Source organism: Zychaea mexicana, assembly GCF_025766255.1.
Source record: "Zychaea mexicana strain RSA 1403 chromosome Unknown BDB00scaffold_4, whole genome shotgun sequence".
Taxonomy (NCBI): Eukaryota; Fungi; Mucoromycota; class Mucoromycetes; order Mucorales; family Lichtheimiaceae; genus Zychaea; species Zychaea mexicana.
The window spans coordinates 202,811-229,472 of NW_026516667.1; the positions used below are offsets into that span (position 1 = coordinate 202,811).

The following is a 26,662-nucleotide window of genomic DNA, read 5'->3' on the forward strand; positions in this document are numbered from 1 at the left end:
ATTGTACCGCAATACATGTGACAACAACAGTCAATACAATCATCCTTATAACTGTTTATGTACTAACATCTCTATCATCGCTATCGTTAAACGTCTTCCCTTTCCCACATACTTACATTTATTGTATGGCTGTTCTGATGTGTTTAACGCCAGGTGAAGCTTCACCTTCTTTGAAATGAAACGCTCTTCAAGGTAATAAATCTTTTTCCGATTGACGTTGCCATAATTGTGACAATCACGCTGCTTTCTCTTTGGTAACAGCAAACGAAACTCCAGCTGATTGAGGTAGTGCTTGGCAATGGTAATCTGCCACTTTGATGGCTTTATTTCATACCCACGCTATTTTGATTGTCACTACTATCTTTCTTGAGTGTGGTATTCTTTTCAAAATTACACATTTGTCCTAATTGTCAACACGTCTGTTGATTTCTTCGGCATATTGATATACAGCGAAGTGTGGATGCCCTCACATGGGAAGACGGTAGCACTGTTATATGTTCGGGTCACTTCCAAACGTTCATTTAGCTGCACAAATTTCCTGCCGTTGTAACTATATATTATCATTACCTACGATCAAATTAAAAGCGGTAATGTGTTTGACATGCACTAGCTAATCTGTGCCGCATTAAGTGCGAGCTAAGACTTTTCTTAAAGCTTTCGATAACATTTTTAGAGGCTCCAAGTAACGAAAAAAACACAACAATACAGTGCAACCATAAAGTCCCGTGAAGCTAATGAAGTAAGATAATGTTCAGATAACGACAACATAATAGTATTACATCACATAGCAGCATAGTGATCCATATTACGAACCATGAAATATAAATATGGAGTTATAATTACTGCAACGAGCTTTAATAAACTGTCATGAAATTTGTGTGACATGTCTTCTCCTTTACAAATTTGTATCGAATGAGCAGTTCTAAGTACATGTGAACTCTAAGCGATAGAGAAGACTTTTTTGAAAATTTACTTTTGAGAGGCATATGTAGTAAATATTTACAAGAAGCCAAAGTATGTACATGGACTTTTAATAGTACAGGACTACTAACAACGTTTACTCTTATCAATACTAGAAGAACAGAAATATAGTACCATACTACAACATAGACTCTTCTACCATCAATGGATTAGTTCTATCAATCCTAATTTTCGAATTAGCAACCGCGCTGGAGAGTTCTGCATTGTCGATACGATTACAGTCAACGACGCTGATTCGACAAAGAGACGACGGCGGTGACGCTGCATGACCATCAACAAGTTTCTGAATACCTTTTACTGTTATGTGGTGAAGCGCTTTCAAAACGATAGATTCTACTGGAGCAACCGTATCGAGCTTTGCAAGTGCATCATCCTTCAAACTTTTCACATGCTCAAATTCGATCCGCTTCAGTAAAGGACTGTCAAGTTTACTATGGTTTAACGAAGCATTGCGACAGGTTTGTGACAACTTTTCGAAAAAAGTATATATGCCTGCAGCCGTAATAGTGTTGATCTCTTTGAGCACTAGCGTGTGTAAGGTCGGAATATCAGCCAAATGGACAAGTGTTGTATCCGTCAATGCTCCACACTCTTCAAAGGTCAACGACTTGTCCGTCGAAAGCATGCTGCAGGAAGAGTAGCCACTCGATAATGTCCGTTTGCAATTCACCAGAAAGGTACCCATGTCCTGTTCCTGCAGCTCTTGACATCCTACCAGATGCAGCTTGCGAAGTCGTCGCGTCAAGCACAACACTAAGTGCTGGAGACATTCTGTGTTTGCGTTGGATAACTTGATGTCCTCCAACCAAGCGCATTGACGAATGACAGAAGACAAAATCGTGGCATCGACGGGAGCATCACAGTGGAATCGTCGTAACGTATTGGTATAATTGTTGATGTCTGGGAAATACATGGCAGCGAAGTTCGGCATTTCTTGGTGCTGTTGTAAACCACCATCGTCTCGTCGACTTGTGAGCCCAAACTCCTTCAGCGTCGTGTTGTTGTGTGTGAGGAATCGCAAGATCTGGTCGCTTTCAAGGACTGGCCCCTGATTGACAATATTCAGAACCTGCATACCTCCTTTTGCCTTTTCTAGTACTCCTCCTCCTCCTCCTACTGCTACTACACCATCTGCGTTCCCATCATCAACATCATATGCTTTGTTGCGTCGCCAGTTGTCTTCATCTGCATGGTTGTTCCTGCTCTTGTTGTTTTTCATAAGTTTCAATCGTTGTGTGGTATTGTAATATGTCAGCGTGGGCATGTTGTAGTTGAGATATGGGATATCAGGGCAGCAGTTGAAAATGGTATCCAGAATTTCCGGTTTGCAATAGCTGACATTGAGTCGTTGTAGATTGCGCGTTCTTTGGAGCAAGCAGGATAAATCGTTCGGATCTAACTGTTCGTCAACATGAATGTATGCATACTGAAGGTGGATGTGACGATTACTTGAGTTGCTATCCTTGCTAATGTTACGAACGATGTTAGTACTACTACTGCTACTAGATGTGTTGTAACCGTGGTATGTAAGGTGAGTCAAGTTGGGACAGTAATCCGTGACCATTTCCAGGGACAGTTTGCTGCTATCTAGATAGGACACAGCAAGCTGGTCCAAGAAACTGCCCACAGTGGCCAATGCTGGATAGATACTGTCTTTGAACAAGTGATCACTAGGGCATTCAATTTCAAGACCTAAATAACATACACGACACATGTCGAGCTTAGATACGTTTCACACATACACAGGAACTGAACCAAGACAAAGGAAGAATGACTAACCAAGAAACTTCAAGCTCTCAAACTTGCCTTTGATCAGCAAGTCGAACGCAGCCGTCAAATCAGCATCGCCATAGATGGTCATACTTGTTGCCATATTCGCCACTTGATATAACTCCTTGACACAACGTGCATCGGCTTCCCTCAATTCCAATTCTCGCCACAAACTTGGACTGCGCAAAAGTCGATAGCGCCAAAAGGAAGAAACATTCAAGCATTCCACCAGTTGTTCAGTTGGAAGAAATGAAAACACCGTCAAGACAATTTCGTACGGCAACACTGCGGTCATAGGGTCAGCGGAACGATCTCCAATCTTGTAATGGTAGGTCATCTTTTAAAGGCTTTTTCTTATCGTGGGGGTTTTAATGGAAAAGAGGATAACGAAGAAAAGAGCATAGACTGCGTCCTCTGCATGTTGGCACCCCGCTAAATAAGCTTGTGCTGTCGCTTGTAGACGCTTCTCAGCTCTATGGTAAGAAAAGGAACGTACGGTCTATACGGTGCGATTTATGCTTATGAATGAGATAAGTCAAAGCCATTTAAGATAGTTAGAACTTGCTTATTTTCATACTTCATGAAAGCAATCAGTTGATGATCGCGGATACAGGGGGTGACATCCTTGATATTAAACGGATGCCAGCGAGATACGTTCAAGCAATTCTTATGACTTGGTCTTATACCGTAGAATTCTCCTCTTCCCTCTTCCCTGAATATGTCTTTACTGTATGTCTCTGATCGAGTAAATAATCATCTCACAAGGGTTCTTAAAGGTTTGACCCGAGCAGTGACTTTATTGAAGCAACCAAACTGTTTGCCTGCTTTTTTATTCCGTTTATCATACGAATTACTTTGAAACTGAAATTGCCTCTGTTATATATACATGCGGGAGTAGGATTACTGTTATAATTTAGTACTGCTATATACATCTTTGTGGCTGACTTTAATAGTTACACTAAATGGTTCTCTTTCAAAAACGTTCGATGACGATCCTAAGAATTAGTTGAGACGAACTACAGCTTTACGATAAACTAAAAATGATTTCACATGGATGTTTACTGAAACACCATAGAAGCTTAACACATACTTGTTAAATTTCCAGATTTACAGTTTCATGGCGAGATCATATATTACTATGTGTTTATGAGCAAGCAAATACCAGATACTGAGAAAAGGTAGAATTATTGTTCACACGTGAAAAATGAGCATCTGGGGTGTATGAAAAAGGTTAACCCAGGTTGCAGAAAAAAAAAGAAAGAACAATAAACATGTTGCAAATCCGATCGTCCAGTAAAAGACAAGAGGAGAACGAGAAAAATAGCATAAATGCGTATATAATATACCATGACCGTGCTTCACCAGGTTTTAGACTTATCTTCCGCTCGTCCCAGCCAATGGTTTGACGCACAGAACCAACGCGGCCGGGTTATCTCTGGCTGTGACAAACGAGATTGGTTCAAAGATCGGGAAGTGTGTGACTTGAAAAAATCTTATCAGCGTCTTATCAAACGGAATCAACCGATAATTTGTTGAAAAAATCCTTCCGGTGAGAGGAAGGGGGTGGGGTGGGGGTTGGAGGGACATACAAACCCCTCCTGCCCACCCCCTTGAACTACTCTTTTCTTCTTTTCTTTATCATCAATTCAACTTGACCACACTACTTGCCTAAATTTGGATGCATAACGATTACCACAACATCTTAACAAAAAGCTACAACGACCGCCACTCGACGACGACAGCAACGCTTATTCCATCATCGCCATCACCACCACCCTCGCTGATACACCATCATCATCATCATTGTAAAGGCCCTGGTGACCTTCATATCGATACCCGTCCATTCCATCACCGGCAGCCATATACCCCTACCAAAGGCAGAGATGAGTATTTTTCGTCGTTCGAAATGGAACAACCCATGCCGGTGCCGTTACCCAACACGCGTGCAGCATCTGGATTGATCACAGCCGATGGTAACCGAATTTTCGCTACGGTCGATTCTGTACCTTCGTTGACATCCTCAGCAACAACTGCACTGTCTCCTGAAGTAGACGATGATCACCCTGTTGACAATGGCGACGTCGACGTTGATATAATGGCCGCTGGGTCAGCACCTTCGTTGACCACGATAATGATGGCTAGAAGTCATAGTGTCCATCATCATCAACCTCGACAACAGCATCACGATCATCATCATCATCGTCAAGAACAAAGCCCTGTGCGTCGATGTCAATCTTTGGCAAACTCACCTGCACGCGTGTCGAGTGGATCGTGGGGTCACATCAAATCACCAGCTGCGTCGTTTTTGGCGCGGTTCGGTATGCCGGACCATCTCATCAACGACAACAAAAAGAGCAACAACGAAGACGAAGAAATTGATGACTACATGCTCGAAAAAGTGATTGGCACTGGCGGCTTCGCCACAGTACGACGCGGATATTGCATTTCCAACGGACAAAAAGTAGCCATCAAAGTGTACGCCAAACCAAAAGACGGGTCATCGTCGAAACGATTAGAACGTGAACTGGCCATTTGGAAACGGTTACGCCACGATCATGTTTTGCCGATGCACAAGACAGTCGAAACGGAAACAAGCATCTATGCCGTATGCGACTATTGTCCCGGAGGTTCTCTTTTGGATTTGGTGAGACGACGCAAACAAGGGCTCAATGAAGACGAAGCACGCCTCTTGTTTATTCAATTGTGTGCTGCGATCCAGTATTTGCATGACGAAGCACGCGTGTGTCACAAGGACATTAAGCTGGAGAATGTTCTGCTCGATGAGAACAATCGTATCAAGTTGTGCGATTTTGGCTTGGCCATGTATTGTCGAGTCATTCTTAGTCCGCCCAAATCAAAAGCAGCAACAACAACAACAACCACTACAACAACCTGTGCAGCAGAGAGTATGCACAATGACGACATTACAAACAAGAGCAGCACCCGTGATAATATTACCAATTCTATATGTGGTGATCATCAGCAGCACCGTAATTATAATGACGAAGAAGAAGAAGAAGAAGTGGCAGGCGGATCGTTGGCTTACTTGGCGCCAGAACAAGTCTTGTCGCGAACGCCCGTGGCGTCGGCCTCGTCGGATATGTGGAGCTTGGGCGTTCTGCTGTACACCCTCATGATGGGTCGGCTGCCGTTCCATGATGACTATGACCCGCGCTTGCAGCAAAAGATCGTGAGCGGCCAATACGAATGGCCGTCAGACGAGGACGGAATATCAGCTGATCTGCGTTCGTTGCTGAGCAACCTGCTTCAAGTGGATCCGAGCAAGCGATACACGATCCAGCAGGTCTTACAATCAGCCTGGTGCTCTTCAGAATAATCCATAATACCACCTTCTTTTAAATCGCTCTTTTGTACATATTGTTTGTTTATATCCATAGCCATCCCTCATATCTGTAAATTCACTCTTCATACATAATAATAAAAAAACACACAGAATCGATACTATCCTTACATCCTTGCACAGTCTGAGTTGAACGCGTTGCTGGTGGAGTTGAATTTGTTGCGTGTTAAACAAAAGGGGGCGGAGCTCAACACCCGCTCTTGAAAACATTTTCTTGCTACTGCACCAACTGAATGGCTTTATGGAAACGATCTCAACAAACACAGCGCTAGTACTAGACGATCAATCCGTGGATAGTTTGGCTCGTTACTTTGGGCACTATATGCAGGTGACTCTCAAAGATGGCGGCGGTGTACGAAACGGCTACCTTTACACGCTCGATCCGACATTGGGAAACTTGATTCTTCTCAATAGTAGTAGTGGCAGCAAAGACGAACAACGCGCCACCGACAACAACAACAACAACAACAGCAACGATGCTGCCATTGTTATTATGCATCATGCCATTGATTCGATTACCGGTAAATAAGAATCTTTTGTTTTGCTCTCCTGAAGGTGAACCCCCACCTCCTTTTTTTGGTCACCCCTGTTCTCTCTCTCTTATCTCGTTCGTGTTGAGTGATGTGTAAATTCATCTCAACCCAACCCAGCGTAACCCCCACCTTCTCCTGGGGACACAGAAAAAGAGTCCGTCTTTTCGTGTGTGTTTATACGCGTTTTTTTTTGTATGGGGGTGGGGTTTGAAGGGGTGTGTGTGTGTGTGTGTGGGGTTAAGAAGAGTTGAAGAAAAGCGGTGTGTGTATATCGAATAAGGGCTACCCTTTTGCTTGCTCCTTGAAAAAAAGGTGTTATTCTTACTCTCTGTCAACTAACTTGAGGACAAAAAACAAAGTTGAACCGGATCTACAGCTAAAGATGGAGGACATGGACCGATGGTTGGGTTACAATCAAGATCAGTACAGGTCGGACGCGCCTGTGATATTGGAGCGACGCGATGCATTCGTGGCGTATCTTGAAAAGGTAAACTATAGGTTAAGGAGAATATTTTTACGCCCTATTTGCTCTGAGGTGCTGGAGGTGCTGCTGCTGCTGCTGTTGTTGTTGTTGGGGGACTGTCGAGCTGCTGAGAGGACAAGAGGACCGACGGGGAGCAAGGGTAAAGGAAGGGAGGTTGAGGGTTTTGCTTTTATCATGGATCAAGTGGGATCAGAGTAAATGATAAACTCTCGCCAGTTGGTGTACAATTGTGCTTATGAATAATATCTTGCTGTTATTACGGGTGTGTGTAATGAGAGCCGTATCCCGTTTAGGCATGAAGACGACCCGGTGATACATGTCTTGGGACGTGCACGTGTTGAACCACCCTATGTTGCGACGAGCGTAATAAGCGATAATAATGTCATACGCGACCGAGTACGTGAGATGATCATGAATTTATTCTAATCTTTCTATATACAACAAGAACAACAATTGCGCGTGGTTGAGGTTGAGTTATATGGGGTGGGTGGGTGTGGGAGGGAGTGAGGGGCATGGAGCAAAAAAGAGTGGGCATGGCCATGTATGTAATTGGATGTGGTATACAATAAACTAATAGTGATAATGAAAGAGGATGCTGCAGATGCGTTTAATAGTAATGTGTTGTTGGATGTAGTAGTTGGATGTGATGATGTAGGGTTTATGACAAAATTGGAGGCGAATCGAAGTTATCATCATGCCATGTTGTGGAGCATGACCAGCAGGTTGGCAGCGTCTTCTTCATCAGAGGACATAAAGGTGCTCGTGGATGATGAACTCGGGGACGATATAGCGATCGGCTGGTGACGCTGCTTGCGTGGTGGCGTATTCCGCTTGGCAGAGAGTGGGCTCTGGAGGAACGTGGCGGGCGTGTAGTAGGATTTGCATACGCGACGAGATGGCATAGAGGAGGATGATTTCGTGAACGCAGAGGATGAGGATGGAATGGGCGATGTTGGATAGTATCGATGATGGCTTCGGCTATTGTTGCTGTTTTTCTTGGTATGGGCAGTAGCAGTAGTAGTAGTAGTAGTCGTGGCTGCTACAGGCGATGTCCCTGGTCGCTTCTTGGCGACCCGGAGCAGATTGTTTTCGAGAGTGTACAGATCGTATTTCTCGTAGCCGTGCTGTCGTTTGAAATCGGCGAGTGCTAGTCGTGCTTTGAGTCGACGGAGCATCTACGTAATGACAAGAGCCATTGTTAGTCGCTGTATGTAATGATTGGAAAACACGAAGAACGCGTGTTTGAAGCAGCCGGTCATTGGAGGGTCAACGAGGGGATGCGCTGTGTGGATAAGGACATGCTTACCTCGGCCATATTCGCATCGTGGTGTGGCATGGTTTGTATTCGCTTGGAGGGCTCAAGTGCTGGCGACGAGATGGGAAGTGGAAAGCAAAAGTGGAGAAAGAAGTAGAAGAAGTAAAAGAAGAGGAAGAGGGAAAAGCAAAGGAAAAGGGCCCTTTTTATTATAATGAGCCCGCTTCGGGCCGTCTTTGCTCGCTCGCTCGCTTGCTCGTTGTCTCCAGCTGTTTCTCGCTGGTCTCGCTTGTGTGTGGACCCTCTGAGCGAATGTGCCGGTTGATGATCTGTAGCACCCCCATTTAGGCACACACTTGGGCCGCAGACCAGAAATCCACACCCCCCCCCCCCGGCACCTCCAGTTCCCCCAGTTCCCCCCCTTTTCCGTCCGCATGACCGAAAAGGATACTTTCCAAAAAACCAATAGAAATTGCGTAATGGGTCTTCCTGCTCGCTGCTGTGTGCTGAGCTCTTTCTCTCTCTCTCTCTCGCGCTGCTGCAGCAGCAGCAGAAGCAACAGCAGCAGCAACAGCACAATCGTCCGTGCCATCGTCCCTCCCGTCCTCTTATTTTTTCGAGCCCCTCCCTCCCCCCCCAGAAAACTTCTTCTCTCTTCGCGTAGTATGGGTCGTACAGGTGCACGTGGTGGTTCAATGACGATGTGGATCTGCCTGTTTAAGTAAATGCCATTAATATCCACTCAGTGTTTGCTCTCCCACTGAATTTGCTTTTGAGGAGTCTGCTGACCAGCCACCGGCAGAAGAAACTACGGCTGTAGTAGTCAGTTTGGTCCATCGTTCTTTCAGGCAACACCTGAGTAAGGATGATTGCTCTGACAAGAATGCTAGCAGACAACCACTGTAAAGCGCAGGGACGCGGGGTGCAGTCTACGGATATGGATTGCAATCTTTTGGGCTGTAGCATACAGTATCGAGGATTGTTGCGTACGATGAGACCTCTGGTCGAGTTCTTTATGCGTCGTTGTGGTGCTCTTATCCTTGTTATAATTAATAATCATTACGTGTATAGCTTCGTGCTTTTCGTAATCATGAAAAAAAACTTACGCACCGCATTTGTCGCCGTCGCCGTCAATTCTATTACGCGTCTCCCACTTCATGACAGCTTCTCCCCTGTGTGACAGCACTGCTTCCATAGCATCGACTCTAGCCGTGGCAGCTCTACATAGCTACAACAGCAGAGAATATATCCCCATGACTACAAATTAACTTTTAATGTTACTGCATGTATATATTGCCTTAACAACCAAGTAACACAACAAATCATTACCAGCAGTTGTCGTTAATCCGTGCATGTAAAAAGTAAACAAAAGTGGTGGCTATTTTTAAAACTGCGGTAAAGTACAAGTTAGGCCATGTACACTGCGCTGTAACGGCAACGGATAGGATCAAGCAGCGGGTGATAGGAGCGCGTGCTTATTCGTGTTTCCTTCATCACCCGATTGCGAAAGGGGCTCTTTCTCCCGGCGCAAGACACCGGAAAGAAACGTAGAGTCATTTGTACACGACAGAACCAGAAAGTAAAAGAACAATCCATGAACCGCAGTCAACCGGTTTCTGGGATGTGTAATACGCAGAGGTACGTGCGTTACAGTATTACGCGGCGCAGCAACACACAGTGGGGTGGATGACACACAGACCTTGATTTAGTAGTACGTGCACCAATCCGACGCCACGTTGTTTTTGTTATTTTTCGTGTCCGCTCCTTGTTCAACCGCTTGACACTCAACACCAACGAAAACTTGTGTACAACTATTATGGGAGACGACGGCCCTGGGCAAAAACAACAACGGCAACCGCAGCAGCAGCAACAGCAACAACAGAACCGGCAAGTGTCAAGAACGCAGTGCAGTAACTGCGGCACAACCAAAACACCCCTCTGGCGTCGTGCTCCCAATGGCGACACCATCTGCAATGCATGTGGGTTGTTCTTGAAAGCTAGAAACGCGCCTCGACCTGTCACTGATTGGTCACTGCAACAGCATTCGAACGAAAGCAATGACAGCACACTCATGGAGCAAGAGCAACAGCAGCAAGGACATGACGACAGCAAAACAGGGTCGTGTCCTGGCGACGGCCACTGCAACGGCACGGGTGGCTCGGCTTCATGTGCAGGTTGTCCAGCTTACAACCAGCACCATCAGGATAAGCCGCTGCAATGCTCCAATTGCGGCACACGAACTACGCCATTGTGGCGGCGCGATTTGGAGAGCAATATCATCTGTAACGCTTGTGGTTTGGTAGGTAAATCAAAGGGAAAACAATATCTTTTTTCTCTCTCTCTCGGGTGTGCCTCTGTGCGCGCGCCGTTGACACACACACACAGCAAGTGATGGGGATAATAATAAACAAGAGCAACTTCTCCCCCCCCCCATTTTGTTCTTTAGTATTACAGGCTGCATAATGCGCATCGTCCAATTACCATGAAACGTACCATGATCAAGCGGAGAAAACGATCGGGTCCACTGCCAAACATCGATTTGAGCAGTACCACCAGCAATTCTTCTTTGCTCGCCGCAGCAGAAGAAACCCCAACTATTATCAGCACCGTCAATCCTAATAGCGAAAAGCAGCAACATTACATCGCCCATAAGAATGGGCACGACGACCTGGAGGCCAGTATTGCCGAGTTTGACGTCGTGATCAATAGACTCCAATGTTTACGTCGGGAGATCTTGTTGCAACGTACGAACAAAACGATTCAATTGATCGAACTGACAGACTCGCTCCGTGACGTGATAACCAAAGCAGAAGTTGCTTTGTTCACGTAACTCCCATAGTCTCAACGTTTATACGCTACTTGTTTATGCGTGTACATACATACATACATCCCATCAGATATGACCCTCCAGCCTTTAAGATCCCCGCCCCCCCAATCTATTCTCTCTTTTATTGTCATTTGTACATATACACTTCATGATTGCATTGTTTACTATTTACTGAATTAAAATTTACTGCGCTTTTCTGTAACACTACTAACCCAAATTCAGCCGGGGAGCTGTCCATGGCAGTGACTATATACATCAGTTTAAATACGTGTGATAGGGTTAAGGTAGTAGTAAATGTTTATTTCTGTATAAGCAGGTACAAGTATATAGGAGAGGGTTCAAGGGAAAGATGGTTATTGCGTCAGGTAGAAGAAGAGATGCGAGGGGCAGGAGGGGATGTGGGGTGGGGAAGAATTGAAAACTCATAACAAAAAGTAGAAAAATAGTATGTATATGAAATAGGTCGGGTTATGGTTTTCTTTTACTAGATAGAAGGATATGAAGTAAATTATGAGGTAAGTCGGTTTGAAGAAAAACAAGAGGGATGGGGGAAGGGTGGGCCGGGTGAAAGAAGAAGTGTTTGATTGTTATTATGACGATGGTGGCTGCTGTTGTTGTTGTTGTTGTTGCTGGTCTGGCTGTTGCATACCACCACCAAAGTTAAATCCACCTTGTGGCATCTGCATTGTCTGAAACGCAAATTGATTACTTCCCTCCATCTCGGACACCATGGCCGCACCGGCAGCAGCGACCGTCGGATCCTCTTCATTATCTTCATCACTAAAGAACTTGTCAATGATGTTGTATGCCTTTTTGTAGATCTCGTCATTGTCATGCGATTGGAGAGCATGGATATGATCGACACCGCCGCTTTCTTCAATCAAGAGTGCATAAGGGTTCAGACCGTCTGTCGAATGCATCCGCTCAGATTCACCCGCACGCAAAATATTCTCCAATCCATCCAACGCAACAAGTGTAATCTTGTTATCCATGGCCATCAGAATATCGCACAGAGGTTTGATACATCCTGCATCTACCAAATATTTGATTTGTGGTAACTCTTGAAGCCCTCCAGAGGTGGCATTGCAAATGGCCCAACAGGCCTCTTTACGCGTCTTGTTGTCACCGATGGCTAGAATTTGTACCAAGAAGGGAATCAGTCCGCCGTCAATGATTGCTTGGATCTGCTGTGTGTTGCCAGCTGAGATGTTGGAAATTGTCCAACAAGTTTCCTTGCGGATCGCTTCTTTGGGACTGCCGAGCAAGTGCATCAGGGCTTGTATAGCGCCACAGTTGATAATGGCTTGCGTCTGTGTGTCGTCACCAGTGACAATGTTGCCAACGGATCGTAATGCCGGTGTTTGCACGGATGTGGATGAGTGGCCTAATAGTTCGACAAGACGACCGCAGACACCAGACTCAACCACGGCTTGGATGCGATGATTGGCGCCGTCAGACAAGTATGAAATGGCCCAGCATGTGTCAATAAGCACTTCTTCATCTGTCGTGTAAATCAATCGCGATAAAACATCCAATGCTGGCGCAATCTACATGAAGCGCTAATGTAAGTACAATGTATATAATCAAACCGATCCTTTCAGGCTTTGAGCTTCTTCATTTCCTTCGTTACTTTGACTTACATAGTTCCAGTCAGGTTGTGGGTTCTTGCCGCGACAAAAGTTGGACAGTGTCCATGTAGCGTTGCGCAGCATGGAGATTTTGGTTTCTTCTTGAAAGATACGCATCAAAGCGGGTAATGCCCCGTTTTCCAGCACATAATCACGACAGCGTGGACTGTCACCTGCAATGTTACCCAAAGCCCAAACAGCCTATTATTATTATTATCGCTCAGTTAGTTTTTTCACTAGTGTATAGTAGTAGTAGTAGTAGTAGTAGTAGTATAAAAGCCTATACACAGATAATACTTGCCTGCTCCTTGACATCCTGAACATTACTACCCAGTAACTCAATAAAAAAAATCACAGCGCCTGCCTCAATAACAATTTGAGTCTGTTGCGACGATCCGGATGCAATGTTGGTCAGTGCCCATGCTGCTTCAAACTACATAACAAACGTCATGTATTATTAGCATAAAGAAAACTCATGATGGGTAGTCTTCGTTGTTGATTTTTCTCTGAAACACTAACTCCACGTCCCCGTCTTTTTTCTTTTAAACGAAAACAACAATGAAAATATCTTGTCTTCTTTTACCTGCAACACTGTATGCTCAGAACGCAAAAACTCGACAAACCGAGGCACCACACCACATGCAATCACTTGTTCAATAGGTGGATTCTTTTCTCTTGACAGTAACTTTCGGAACTGTTGCGTTGCTCCCAATTGTTCTTCCACATTAGCCGAATAAACGTTTTGTACAAGACCTGGCAAAATCTCTAAAAGCTAATGATAATACGCAGCAAATGGGTTGCGTGGGGGGTGGGGGGGCGAGGAGGAGGGAAAGGAGTTTTTGAATGAGTTGAGCCCCAAAATCTGTTAAACAGTTTTAATGAATCAATCAAGTTTTAGGAGACTTACAGAAACATCCAATTCACCAATATCGACATCATCGTCCGAGTCAGCTTCTAGGTTCTCGATCTTTAGGTTACGACGTTTGGCAAGATTCTCTTCCTTTTTCTGCTTGCGAATCTCCACTTGCGCTGTTTCACGCCGACGTCGAACTTCTTCTGGTTTGAAATGACTTCGGGCTTTGTACGCATTACGACGTCCTTCTGAAGCGTTTGGATCCATTGTTCTTTTTATGTGTTGTTGATTGGAGAAAACAAAGAACCCTCGAAAACGGGAAAAGGCGCAGAGAGGGAGGTAGAGAGAGAGAGAGAGAGAGAGAGAAAAGGAAAGAGAGAGAACAGCCTAGTTTGATTTAAACAAGAAAAAGGAAAAGAACTCCGCAACGCGTCTTGGTTCTCATTATATTGAGAGATTTTTGGTTTCTTTACAAGTTGCTCTCTTTTATACATGTAGCTTTGCATGAAGTATGGGACATGGCTTTTCAACTGTCAATGATAGCTTTTTTGAGCGGGAAAAAAGCGTATTAAGAGGTTAAGGAGATGGTGGGGGTCATGGTAGCGTAGTAGTAGGTAGTAGCTGTCATTCAACACGAAGATGATTAGGTCATCCGCAGCACGGAGAAGCAATCTTTTCAGATAAATACGCGCAATGCACCTACGCTTGTATATGTAATAAATCAACAACTCCTATAATATTCACTTGTAGTAAACCAGCTAACCCCCTTTTATACGTATATTCGACCCTGGTTAATGAGCAGGTTTAATATCATTATCATCATCCACCATACTAAATGATAAATTGTGAGTTGCTTACTGTAGTAACAGAAAGGATAGGATGAAAGGGGCTTTGACTATCCTTGTAATAGCGCTCTCTTTCTAAGCATAAAAAGCCACTGATAACTGTCTTGTGCTATTAAAAGAATAGCCTTGTTTTTTAGGCTGGTCTACATATAAAATGCTTGTTTGTATCTTGCTGTGTATGAGATATTGTCCTGCATCAATAAAAGTAAACACCATCGTTGATATACTGCTAAGCAACAAGCAACAAACGCTGTCTTCATTTTTTTTTATTCAAAGCTAACTAGAGTTAAAATAGATAATCAAACATAAATTTCAAAAAGTTCCTTGGATGAAGCTTTTGTTATACTTTTACATAGTTTAGTATTAATAGTATGGCCTTTATTTTTTGAAAACCAAAAATGTTTGATTATCATAGCAGCAAATGATATAGAGTATATCTACCAGGTATTATAACAGCTGTTCTTCGTTGTTCAGCATATTTGCATTAGCATATGTATTTGCCTTACCTGTAGTTTAGAAGATAACAGTCTCACCAGTGTAAGGTATTGTAAATGACTACGGACGTAGTCACGCGACCGGTCCACAATAGCCAGCTCTGCTTTCAGCTCTGCCTTTTGCCTTGCAAAACATATCAGGATGCAGAACCTGTACACCCCCCTTGGATATTCACCTTATTTTGTTCACGTGCTAACACACGACCCAGAAAGAGCGAAAGAGAGCCGCTGCGCTTTTCTATCCTCTTTTCTTCGTTATCCTCTTTTCCATTAAAACCCCCACGATAAGAAAAAGCCTTTAAAAGATGACCTACCAGTACAAGATTGGAGATCGTTCCGCTGACCCTATGACCGCAGTGTTGCCGTACGAAATTGTCTTGACGGTGTTTTCATTTCTTCCAACTGAACAACTGGTGGAATGCTTGAATGTTTCTTCCTTTTGGCGCTATCGACTTTTGCGCAGTCCAAGTTTGTGGCGAGAATTGGAATTGAGGGAAGCCGATGCACGTTGTGTCAAGGAGTTATATCAAGTGGCGAATATGGCAACAAGTATGACCATCTATGGCGATGCTGATTTGACGGCTGCGTTCGACTTGCTGATCAAAGGCAAGTTTGAGAGCTTGAAGTTTCTTGGTTAGTCATTCTTCCTTTGTCTTGGTTCAGTTCCTGTGTATGTGTGAAACGTATCTAAGCTCGACATGTGTCGTGTATGTTATTTAGGTCTTGAAATTGAATGCCCTAGTGATCACTTGTTCAAAGACAGTATCTATCCAGCATTGGCCACTGTGGGCAGTTTCTTGGACCAGCTTGCTGTGTCCTATCTAGATAGCAGCAAACTGTCCCTGGAAATGGTCACGGATTACTGTCCCAACTTGACTCACCTTACATACCACGGTTACAACACATCTAGTAGCAGTAGTAGTACTAACATCGTTCGTAACATTAGCAAGGATAGCAACTCAAGTAATCGTCACATCCACCTTCAGTATGCATACATTCATGTTGACGAACAGTTAGATCCGAACGATTTATCCTGCTTGCTCCAAAGAACGCGCAATCTACAACGACTCAATGTCAGCTATTGCAAACCGGAAATTCTGGATACCATTTTCAACTGCTGCCCTGATATCCCATATCTCAACTACAACATGCCCACGCTGACATATTACAATACCACACAACGATTGAAACTTATGAAAAACAACAAGAGCAGGAACAACCATGCAGATGAAGACAACTGGCGACGCAACAAAGCATATGATGTTGATGATGGGAACGCAGATGGTGTAGTAGCAGTAGGAGGAGGAGGAGTACTAGAAAAGGCAAAAGGAGGTATGCAGGTTCTGAATATTGTCAATCAGGGGCCAATCCTTGAAAGCGACCAGATCTTGCGATTCCTCACACACAACAACACGACGCTGAAGGAGTTTGGGCTCACAAGTCGACGAGACGATGGTGGTTTACAACAGCACCAAGAAATGCCGAACTTCGCTGCCATGTATTTCCCAGACATCAACAATTATACCAATACGTTACGACGATTCCACTGTGATGCTCCCGTCGATGCCACGATTTTGTCTTCTGTCATTCGTCAATGCGCTTGGTTGGAGGACATCAAGTTATCCAACGCAAACACAGAATGTCTCCAGCACTTAGTGTTGTGCTTGACGCGACGACTTCGCAAGCTGCATCTGGTAGGATGTCAAGAGCTGCAGGAACAGGACATGGGTACTTTTCTGGTGAATTGCAAACGGACATTATCGAGTGGCTACTCTTCCTGCAGCATGCTTTCGACGGACAAGTCGTTGACCTTAGAAGAGTGTGGAGCATTGACGGATACAACACTTGTCCATTTGGCTGATATTCCGACCTTACACACGCTAGTGCTCAAAGAGATCAACAATATTACGGCTGCAGGCATATATACTTTTTTCGAAAAGTTGTCACAAACCTGTCGCAATGCTTCGTTAAACCATGGTAAACTTGACAGTCCTTTACTGAAGCGGATCGAATTTGAGCATGTGAAAAGTTTGACGGATGATGCGCTTGCAAAGCTCGATACGGTTGCTCCAGTAGAATCTATCGTTTTGAAAGCGCTTCACCACATAACAGTAAAAGGTATTCAGAAACTTGTTGATGGTCATGCAGCGTCACCGTCGTCGTCTCTTTGTCGAATCAGCGTCGTTGACTGTAATCGTATCGACAATGCAGAACTATCCAGCGCGGTTGCTAATTCGAAAGTTAGGATTCATAGAACCAATCCATTAATGGTAGAAGAGTCTATGTTGTAGTATGGTACTATATTTCTGTTCTTCTAGTATTGATAAGAGTACACGTTGTTAGCAGTCCTGTACTATTAAAAGTCCATGTACATACTTTGGCTTCTTGTAATTATTCATCACGAAAGTTATTCAAAAGTAAAATTTCAAAAAACCTCCCTGTTGCTTAGAATACACATGCACTTTGATATCGCGGCGATGACAATCATGTAGCAGCACTCTACATGTTTGTCGATGGATATTTACAGTATGACGACAGCCAACCATTCGGAAATCCATTGCTGAGCTACAGTATATAGCTATTTGAGCACCGATATTACATACAGTACTACAACTACTTATGAGATCACAGTAATATAAACTCGCTACGTAGAAATAACTACAAGATAAACCGCTAAGAGTAGACGACAGCTGTAAAATACGTCGTTAATTCAATGCCACACATAGTGCAGTGAAGGTATGTGGCAATTGCAAGGCGTTTTACATGGTTTACTACGTAGGTCGTGCAAAGCATAAAGTATCACAAGTCATTGCCGAATCTCGCTTACAAATATGCTTCTTGTTTCTTACATGCAGGGTACTTTAACAAGTTAAAAATATGTCGAACGAAACGGTGTAGAAGCTTTCCGATCATCAAAGTCGTTACCACATTCATGATCTCGGATCCAGAGGCCCTCTGTGCTTTCGAACCTGTTGAGCACCGGTAAAAGTGTGCAAGCGGTGACAGCGACGATATCATCAACGCTTAAGGCTCTGGTGTAAGCCGAATAGCTATGGTCAACGTGATAGATGTACGATATTAACTGGATACCCTGAAAGCTGCTGATTACTTCCGTATACGATAAGCACACACAAAAATTTTGTATCGTCGCATCCAGTGATGGAGATCATTTGTAGTTGAGGTGTAGTATGAAAAATACGCTTGAAGTCGTCACTCAGAATGGATTACGTATGATGTCTACATATGCGTAGATTCGTCAACGAGTATAACACTTGCACACCATCATATCTTAGTGGATAACAATGCTCGGCTTGAATCAGCCTTTTTCAGGTTTGGGCAGTATTAGAAAACTGATTGAGAGAAGTACTTTCATCGTGTTCGTTTTGCCCGTCTGTGTAAGGGCAGGTCAATCTAAAAGTGAGTTCCTTAAACGAAAATATGACACCTTAAAAGTTACACAATGGTTTCTTTTGAGATGCACACACAAGTTCAGTAACAATTCGTCCACTGAAAAGCTGTGTTCATCTGCAAATTTCGAAAAGTGGGAGTCAATGGAAAGTACCATCACTACTTATCAGCGATGACCGAGCGAAGTTTATTTAAATGCACGCGCTTTATGGTATCTCGTAGCATCAGTTGCAATTTCTTGTTCCACTAAGCGTATGGAATTTCCAAATTTATAACGTGATTGCTGACCAGATCGATGGGCTGGTATAAAGTTACTAATCCTCGTTAGAACTCTTCAAGGTGACAATGTCCGACTTTCTAATGAAGATTCGATGTAGTAACCGATAGATAATCATATACACGTCGACGCATATTTTTAGATACGTTAACAGACCTGAGAACGTCGTGCTCGCTTAGTATAAGCACGAGACTTCCAAAGATAGTTTCTAAATAAGCCCCACCCGAGTTGTAGTTTCTGCCAGAATGTTGCTCGGAGAGCATTTAACACGCATCCAGCTTCTGAGGTTCCATGAAAGAAACCCATTAAAGCATCGCAAATTTCGACAGCTTCTTTGAGGTATTCTCATTATAATAAAAATGCTTGCAACACAAACGACCTTAGGCAAGTGCTCGGGATAAGTCTTGGACATGGTCTTGGCATCCTTGAGGGCATTGTCAAGTCTGCTTTCGTGCTCATAGGCTTCGGCGTATACTGGTAGGGACTTCATTTCCGAATTATCTACCTATCAAGAACTAGCTTCGTTCCATTAAGGGCAGTCGCAAAATCATGCCGTCTGCGTAAAGAATCTTCCTTATCGTTTAGGCATGACCATCTGTTCAGTACAATAAGTTTGCAAACATAGACTGCTTTGCGGTATATTGCGTGATTTTGTGGTTATCCTCTCTGCTTTCCGACTCTGCTGCAAACAATATTGAGCAGAGAAGCATCCGTCCAGTGATTTCCAACACAATCCAGTAGTTATTTCTATCCAAATTAGGTAGAATAATTGAAGGCATAACTAATTCCCCTCTTGCCGTCAAAATAATCGAGCAACAATTATTGTAGGCATTCGATTGTAATCTTTGGGTCTCTTCATTTGACATCGCTCTAAACATGGCTAGCCAGTTAAGAAGGGGACAAACGGTTGTTCTGCGTTGAAGGGCTTTGCTGAGGCACAATGTGACCCACTGCGAGTAAACTGAGCTCTCATAGTCTGCACTGTAACACATTACTGTATGTAATCATTCCTATTTCTTTTGGCACTCGTCGTTGGTGACGAGCTTCATCGAGCCTAGAGAGATGAATTAAGCGGATCCTAATACATGGTATCTCACGTGAATCGAGTATGTTTTTTTTGTGCAATGCAATGATTCCAAAACCCTTATTCTGATTATAAACGAATAAGTAATCAAACTGCTGTAAGCATCTTTACGATCGAGATGAATCGAACCCAGTGATAGCGTGTGCTTTCCAGAATTTTAAAGATGCTGGCAAATCTGTGCAAAGGATGCTGTGTGGTTCGTTTTTCACCTGCTGATCCAAAACAATATAATCTGTTCAGACACAGTCTAGAATCCGGAAGGCTCAATATGATAGAGTCCAATATCGTCTCTTCTTTCAAATCAAAGGCTGTCTCGCTCATGGAGCTCTAAAAGCCGACCATTCGGATGTTCTTGGTGAATCATCGATAATGGATCAATGAGTTCACTAATCCGGCAATCCGAGGTTGGCTTTCTACATCAAGTTGTTGATTTGAACCCCCCCCCCGATATACTACCATAATACCGGCCATATTACTATGTAAATGATGTTGTATTAGTGTGTATTGGAATGAGGGGATAAAAATGACGGAGAGAATAAGAATACATCGATGATACGTAGCTGAATTTTTCTTATATATTCACGTAGAGCGTCAACCTGTGTTTCGACATCCCACGGTGATTACTGTATGTATATAATCAAGCCAAAGATTACCTGCTATTACTATCTTGTCTAACGTCTGGTTAATATCATTTATCGCTTTTTACAGTGATATGATAATCAAAGATCTTAATAAAAAGGCAGGGAAGATCCATCGTAGTAACATCCCCAAGCGAGTCATCAGTCTATATTGCGTGATTCTCCCATTAAAGTCTTTTTTTTATGCATTATTTTTACTTTCCTTTCCATTTACTAGACAGTCATGTCTTGCAGGTGAAAAGAAGGAGGCGGGTGGTGCCAAGTTTGTCTCGCGCAGCAGGATCGCCCGTTGTCAGGTAACCACCTCATTGGACGGAGTTTCTCAAATTGTATTGTTGTTGCTTCCTATTCATTATCACGAACAATAGCGACTGCTATATCCGAGCTTACAAGCACTATAAAGCAGCAGAAGATAAATAGGTGTTTGAAACAATATATTCTATACGAGACTATATTTACTTTTCTACAAGGAGAGAGCAATGATGTCTCACATACGTGATAAATAGTCTCGTTTTATTGTTGCACAAAGCATTGCTGTGCGGTCTAACCGCGGCATAATCCATTGGCTGCATAAAAAAGTGGAAACATAGGAGCTCCAACTTACTTGGGACAGCGCGCGGTGTTGTAGTATCCAGCATATTATACGCAGTGAGAGACCTTTTGACATCTTCTTTTCTTTGATATTCTACTGTTTCTCCCTCGTTCTAAACAAATTATTTTTCGAAATGCAGTCCACGACGGCAACAGATTCACTCGTTCGACTTCAGAATGTCGCGAATCAGTTTCCGCTAAAAGCCAGCAACGGCAGCAATAACGCCGTTAAAAATATCCTTCACAATGACAACAACAACGAGCAGCAACAAGTGGTGGAGCCGCAGTGCAGCGAAAAGAACAACTCATTTGACACATTACCAGCTGAAATTCAACTCAAGGTGTTTGAACACCTTTCGTTGCGCGATTGCGTCCTAGCCAGCATTGTTTGTAGAAGCTGGCATGAATTGGCTTTACGTCGACCAAGTCTTTGGCGTTGTCTTGTTTTTGACGACAACCGCAGTGCAACGGCTCACTTACAAACGTACTGTCAACGCCAATATATCAGGAACACGTTTGTGCGTGAAATAAAGGTCCGCAGAGCGGTCGGTGAACGTTTGTCCGAAATATTCGGCTTTGCTATGGAACATAAATGGGACCATATCGAAAAAGGTAATGCAGAGCAGTGTGTGCTTTTCTCTCTTATTCTATCGTGTGTTCCTTGTCGTAAAAGCATGATAAGCTGGTGAATGTGTTATATAGCTGCTTAAAAAACGATATCCTTTCGTTTATCAGTGACCATTCGAACTGCGGTGCTGAACGCGTCGCTACCTGCGTTTCTGAACACCATCAGTAGTACAATCACTAGTTTGGTGCTCAAATACGAATACAAAACCTGGGAGTTCAAGCACTTAATACTTCCGGATTCTATACTACAGCAATGCCCGAATCTTGTCTCGCTGCACTATTCTACAACACTCCACCACGATCTTTGGGATGGATACCCGTATTTGGATATGCCACATCAAAACCTTGTGGATCTCGCCATCAATATAAGTAATCGATCGTGGTACGGGTATAAATTGGAATCACTGCTACAGTCACTGCCAAAACTGCGTCGATTAAGCGTACGTCCAGACAAGGATGAAGACCCTGAACTCATCTTTGCGAAATTGTCGCAATGTTGCCCGAACCTTGACTGCCTCAACCTCATCAACAGCATAAATGATTCACGCACACGTGGTCCTATACCCGCTTCACTTACTTTTTCATCTTCTGCTGTAACAGCTACAACAACAACAACAACATCGTCGTCTTCGTCAGATACTTCTGAAGGCGATCGCGATAATGTAGTACTACTTCGAGAACTTGTCATTGACGACCAGTCAAATGCATGGTATCCATATGCCAAAACACTCAGCGACGACAGCAAGGACAATTTTATCAAGAAATGCAGCAAAACGCTCGAATGCCTCGACATCAATGGGTACTGGTTCCTTGGTCCATCCATGCTGCACAACTTGTCACTGTATTCGTTCCCAGCGCTCAACATGCTTTACCTCACCGATGTACAAGAGCAACCACAGTACGAACGTATAGCGCTGAATCTGTGTATATTCTTACGACATACACCTGAGCTTTTCTATGCCGAATTCAAAGGGATCAATTCAGTGACAGATGCTGTCCTCAAGGCACTCAAAACCTACACGTACCTGGAAACACTGTGCTTAAGCCGTTGCCGCAGCTTAACATCGACTGGATTGACCGATTTTATTAACGGCAATACTTTTCTGGTCGAGCTCAAAATCAATTGCATGGATGCATTGACGGACACTATCTTTGGCATGCTAGGGAACGCGCAAGAGCTCGCATCGTTGCGTGTCTTAGAGATTGTGGCATGTCCGAATATTTCGCTGGCGGGATTGGATGAGTTTATCAACGCGATGGAAAGGGAAGAAGGCAATGACACTAACACCAAGAATGACAGTAACAGTGCAGAGGACTCCCAACAGCAACAATCGAAAACGAAGCGGCTGGCAAAGTTTTACATCAACTACAACAAAGCGGAGCGACCTTTAGACGTGGACTGGGCTATTGAACTACTGCTTCGAAGACTGGATAAACATGCAATGCAGTGGTCTTTTGCGCGTTTATCGCCACATGCAACCAAATTCGAGCAAATAACGAGCTATGAGTGGATGGAGCACGAGAAAAAGGCATGGCGGATAGAACAAGAAGTTCTAGAAGGCCTAAAGGATCTCTCCATTTCATAATCTTCTTCTGTATAACCATTTATGGCTGTAAATCATTATTCACAACACCTCCCTTCTCTTTTTTATTTTATTGTAACCCTCCACACAGCACATGCTTGTCATTGATACCACTCTCAATAAATGTGTACTTTTTAAATTACCTGATAAACGATATTATTGTACGCTAAGAAGAGTTTTAAGTGGCTATAAATCAATCATGGATCCTTAGGTTCTCCTATTTTTAAACCAAGCAAGACTTGCTATAACTTTTCTTCTATCGAATATGAACAGATCAATGGTATGTAGCATTCACATTTTGGTTTGGTAATGCAGCAACAACGCTAGAAACAGCTTTTGCTTATGTACTGAAATATTAGAAAGGTTTTAATAAATTAAACATCCAAGGCATAACGAGGGCATACTGCAATACGTTTGTATAAACTATCTGAAAAGTTTCACGCACTTTTAAGTATGAAAAGGCATCACAACTATGAAAATACATATACATATTACAAAGTGATAACATTCTCACACCAGCAATTGCTGTACATTGTGGTGTACATTGGCCATCAATATCCACATAGCAACAGAATTTACACGCATCACACACAACACACAACACACAACACCTTCAACCATACATGGAACATGCTTTAAACGACGATATATCAGTAGCAGCAATGCAGTTTTAATTCATAAGGAACGTCATATTAGAAAGTAATGGGACAACATACTGTAAACGCTAACTGGTACAGTGGACCCCCGCTTTTTTCAAGGCTGCCATTCCTGAGCACTCTTGAAAATAAAGCGGGTTTGAATTTCATCGGGGGAAGGGTAGCGGCAGCAATCTTCCGGATAAACTTTTAAAATTTAGCTGAAACTTTCTCACTACTGTACAGTACTGTTTCTAAATCCATACTGCCACATGCTTTTTTGCTTTATATTATATGGAATATATATTTTCTACAATTACCTGACACACAGCTCTACTTGTTTAAGATTTTGATAAACATATAATGACTTCCCTAGTTTCTCTTGAGATCCGATCTTATCAATTACTTGCTCCGATAAATAAAGAAAAAACGAATGACAGCCGCGAGAAGCCAGCAAACTCACTTCTGAAACAACACCATTCACTACTTGAGATCAGTCTTATCTGCTTTTTAGAGGAAGGCTCCCTCAAAGAAAGGCTTAGACAAGTGAGAGACCACTTGCGCCGACAGCAAATAAATGGGACACAGAGCACCTTAACCTCTTTTTTTAGAGCATAACAATAGGCATACATGGTCATAAACGTAGATATACACCTCAAATTCGCAAATTGTATTAAAAATATTCATACATCTTTATATGAATACCATCCACATGATGTTGCAAAATATAGAAAAATTCGGGGGTCCACTGTACCAATTGTTGAAGCCCAAAGCACTATCTACTTGGATGCGATCTCAATAACATACATATAACATCCTTGTCAAAAATAGAAACATACATAAGCACTATTCACGTTCGTCGTCAACGTACAAACACCTAGGTTTTTATTCAGAATGACCCCCACAAAGAGCTAATAAAGATGGTGGCAAGGGAAGGAAATCGTAATATCAATTACTGTGACAGAATAAGTCAACGAGTCCCGAAAGGAATCAATACTGGCTCATTATGATAACATACGTTTTCAGTACTGTACTTATAAAAGATGGCTTATCCTTGGCAGCTATCACAGCGTGTAAATTAAACAAATGAGTGGGTATTATTAATCATCCATTCAAGATTAAGTATTATAGGATGCGTAAGTGCAAGGTCGATCCGTCTAAGTGGATAATGGAATTACGTGATCCTATTAGTGACAACTTCTTCCTGAGCGTAGGTAATTCATGTGACACCAAGATGTGTCTGAATGGGGGAAATAACAGTAACATTAATGACGGATCAAAGAATATGTGTTATTGGCCATGTTGCATACAACAGAAATGCTGTTTTTGAAACAAGTGGACTCACTGTTATGGTGCTGCACACAACTTATGTAAATTTTTGTGTATTTTAAGGTTGTCTAACTTGCTAGAGCTGCAACGCATTGAACTTTATGTACATGCTTTACCATATATTTTTTCATCTACTTTCACTGGAGATTTAGTATCAGTCGTCGATGTAATTCATCCCTCTTCGTTTGCTTTGACTGGGCTTCAAAGGCTTGTTACGTTTGGATAACTGCTTCTTGTGGAGCAGGCCTCTATGCTTGTTGAGCTGCCTCGCCTCCGTCGTTGTCCCTCCGTGCTCCTCAATCTGCAGGTGTTCCATCTCGTCCTCCTAGGTGGACGCCTTCTCTCTGCTCAGGTGAATCGATTGGTGTCAAACAGCAGGTTGGTAGCGATTCCACACCAGATATAAATTTCTGGTCATTCAAGCCAGTAAATTCAATCTGGCAGTTGTTATCCTCGAAAGAACACCACTTCTGTAGACTGGACGGCATCACGAATAGATTTGCAACACGTTTCGGTATCACCATGCGCAAGTTCCTGCTGAACTGGGCAAGTAAGATGGGCTCTTCCAGTATCGAGAGTGTCGCCGATGGCGGGCAACGCATTGACATCACTGCTGAAAGCCAACATGACTGTGGCAAATGCAAAGATAGAGTAGTTCGCACCATTTTACTGATATCATCATACATAGTCATGGGCAATCTTTTAAAAACATCAGACGCCGACGATGAGGACGCCAAAGTGGCACATCTGCGTACTTGGATAATGCGGCAGGCAGGACCACCAAATTTTTGCTTGAGTGTATCGAAAGCATATACTGTCACATAGCTTCTATAAGCTCTTCCCGCGCGGAACAATACTCTTGGAAATCTATGCGATCTCCAACTGTTCTATGTACGATACACGGATTCTCTAATCGCTCTACTGATTATGTACTACTGTACCACCCTCTAAGAAATTGTGCATGGTAGCAACACCAACCTCAGATGGTATGAAATAAAGCCTTTCTCGCACTCCCTATATTGAGACCTTTTATGCGCTTTGCTTTTATGAATACGGGATAAATAACACTTACACAGTGCTATGATATATACCATCCAAGTCTTCTGGGACTACGCACCTTTAGTCTTAAGCCCTTAAGCCTCTCCTCTGCTTCGCTTCGACTTCAAACGGCTTGCTTTCCTACATCATATATTACAACGCTCATTATATATAAAAAGATCATAAATAAAATTTTTGAAATACCCGAGTACACCGCAGCAGTAAGCAGTTGTGCAAAGACAGACATCCTAATACGTCAAATAACTTGTCAAGGGGCAAGGACTATTTAGCACATAAACTTTGGATATCCCAGGCCTGGAAGATTTAGTGATATTTGCAGCTTAGAATACGGAGAAATCATTAAGTGGTGAGACCAGATTTGATGAAGAAACTTAGAAAACCCAAGGGTTGTACGAAAAGC

General features: G+C 43.1%; 9 protein-coding genes across 9 annotated transcripts; 6 read left to right on the forward strand and 3 right to left on the reverse strand.

Moving 5' to 3' along the window:
* Positions 1-2,190: 2,190 nt before the first annotated feature.
* On the reverse strand, positions 2,191-3,168 carry BDB00DRAFT_392550 (uncharacterized protein). The gene is made up of 2 exons (XM_053117211.1): positions 2,788-3,168; positions 2,191-2,447 (listed from the first exon to the last, which is right to left on the reverse strand). The coding sequence occupies exons 1-2, from the start codon at positions 3,086-3,088 to the stop codon at positions 2,377-2,379; spliced, it is 372 nt and encodes a 123-aa protein (XP_052984866.1). The 5' UTR covers positions 3,089-3,168; the 3' UTR covers positions 2,191-2,376.
* A 1,173-nt stretch (positions 3,169-4,341) lies between these two features.
* On the forward strand, positions 4,342-6,224 carry BDB00DRAFT_798652 (kinase-like domain-containing protein). Its single transcript, XM_053121631.1, has one exon. It carries the CDS (start codon positions 4,430-4,432, stop codon positions 6,086-6,088), a length of 1,659 nt encoding a protein of 552 aa, XP_052984867.1. The 5' UTR covers positions 4,342-4,429; the 3' UTR covers positions 6,089-6,224.
* A 347-nt stretch (positions 6,225-6,571) lies between these two features.
* Positions 6,572-7,615, forward strand: BDB00DRAFT_798654 (uncharacterized protein). The gene is made up of 3 exons (XM_053121632.1): positions 6,572-6,633; positions 7,005-7,132; positions 7,406-7,615. Exons 1-3 carry the CDS (start codon positions 6,606-6,608, stop codon positions 7,553-7,555), a joined length of 306 nt encoding a protein of 101 aa, XP_052984868.1. The 5' UTR covers positions 6,572-6,605; the 3' UTR covers positions 7,556-7,615.
* On the reverse strand, positions 7,616-8,767 carry BDB00DRAFT_798655 (uncharacterized protein). The gene is made up of 2 exons (XM_053121633.1): positions 8,436-8,767; positions 7,616-8,304 (listed from the first exon to the last, which is right to left on the reverse strand). The coding sequence occupies exons 1-2, from the start codon at positions 8,463-8,465 to the stop codon at positions 7,822-7,824; spliced, it is 513 nt and encodes a 170-aa protein (XP_052984869.1). The 5' UTR covers positions 8,466-8,767; the 3' UTR covers positions 7,616-7,821.
* A 1,523-nt stretch (positions 8,768-10,290) lies between these two features.
* Positions 10,291-10,899, forward strand: BDB00DRAFT_725067 (iron transporter biosynthesis regulating transcription factor; the record flags this gene model as incomplete). Its single annotated transcript, XM_053118230.1, has 4 exons — positions 10,291-10,412; positions 10,468-10,507; positions 10,594-10,683; positions 10,831-10,899. Coding segments are annotated over 4 exons (321 nt in total), but the record flags the coding sequence as incomplete, so codon positions are not given.
* Positions 10,900-11,801: 902 nt separating this feature from the next.
* Positions 11,802-13,959, reverse strand: BDB00DRAFT_867236 (armadillo-type protein; the record flags this gene model as incomplete). Its single annotated transcript, XM_053126322.1, has 5 exons — positions 11,802-12,758; positions 12,852-13,040; positions 13,126-13,272; positions 13,423-13,611; positions 13,747-13,959. 5 exons carry the CDS (start codon positions 13,957-13,959, stop codon positions 11,802-11,804), a joined length of 1,695 nt encoding a protein of 564 aa, XP_052984871.1.
* Positions 13,960-15,229: 1,270 nt separating this feature from the next.
* BDB00DRAFT_798664 (uncharacterized protein) lies at positions 15,230-17,476 on the forward strand. The gene is made up of 2 exons (XM_053121634.1): positions 15,230-15,664; positions 15,752-17,476. The coding sequence occupies exons 1-2, from the start codon at positions 15,337-15,339 to the stop codon at positions 17,320-17,322; spliced, it is 1,899 nt and encodes a 632-aa protein (XP_052984872.1). The 5' UTR covers positions 15,230-15,336; the 3' UTR covers positions 17,323-17,476.
* A 3,564-nt stretch (positions 17,477-21,040) lies between these two features.
* Positions 21,041-21,852, forward strand: BDB00DRAFT_392723 (uncharacterized protein). Its single transcript, XM_053117212.1, has one exon. The coding sequence runs from the start codon at positions 21,164-21,166 to the stop codon at positions 21,716-21,718; it is 555 nt and encodes a 184-aa protein (XP_052984873.1). The 5' UTR covers positions 21,041-21,163; the 3' UTR covers positions 21,719-21,852.
* Positions 21,853-25,453: 3,601 nt separating this feature from the next.
* BDB00DRAFT_867240 (uncharacterized protein) lies at positions 25,454-26,028 on the forward strand (the record flags this gene model as incomplete). The annotated part of the gene is made up of 2 exons (XM_053126323.1): positions 25,454-25,581; positions 25,680-26,028. The coding sequence occupies 2 exons, from the start codon at positions 25,454-25,456 to the stop codon at positions 26,026-26,028; spliced, it is 477 nt and encodes a 158-aa protein (XP_052984874.1).
* Between the last annotated feature and the right edge of the window lie 634 nt (positions 26,029-26,662).

Bases quoted from the DNA above. Each gene is read 5' to 3' on its own strand.
- BDB00DRAFT_392550 (XM_053117211.1), bottom strand. From the start codon at position 3,088: ATGACCTACCATTACAAGATTGGAGATCGTTCCGCTGACCCTATGACC. The intron at 2,448-2,787 runs GCAAGTTTGAGA...TCGTAACATTAG, and splicing joins GTTCGACTTGCTGATCAAAG to CAAGGATAGCAACTCAAGTA.
- BDB00DRAFT_798652 (XM_053121631.1), top strand. From the start codon at position 4,430: ATGCATAACGATTACCACAACATCTTAACAAAAAGCTACAACGACCGC.
- BDB00DRAFT_798654 (XM_053121632.1), top strand. From the start codon at position 6,606: ATGCATCATGCCATTGATTCGATTACCG. The intron at 6,634-7,004 runs GTAAATAAGAAT...CAAAAAACAAAG, and splicing joins TGCCATTGATTCGATTACCG to TTGAACCGGATCTACAGCTA. The intron at 7,133-7,405 runs GTAAACTATAGG...GTGTGTAATGAG, and splicing joins TCGTGGCGTATCTTGAAAAG to AGCCGTATCCCGTTTAGGCA.
- BDB00DRAFT_798655 (XM_053121633.1), bottom strand. From the start codon at position 8,465: ATGCCACACCACGATGCGAATATGGCCGAG. The intron at 8,305-8,435 runs GTAAGCATGTCC...GTCATTACGTAG, and splicing joins ACGATGCGAATATGGCCGAG to ATGCTCCGTCGACTCAAAGC.
- BDB00DRAFT_798664 (XM_053121634.1), top strand. From the start codon at position 15,337: ATGACCTACCAGTACAAGATTGGAGATCGTTCCGCTGACCCTATGACC. The intron at 15,665-15,751 runs GTTAGTCATTCT...TATGTTATTTAG, and splicing joins TGAGAGCTTGAAGTTTCTTG to GTCTTGAAATTGAATGCCCT.
- BDB00DRAFT_392723 (XM_053117212.1), top strand. From the start codon at position 21,164: ATGCAGTCCACGACGGCAACAGATTCACTCGTTCGACTTCAGAATGTC.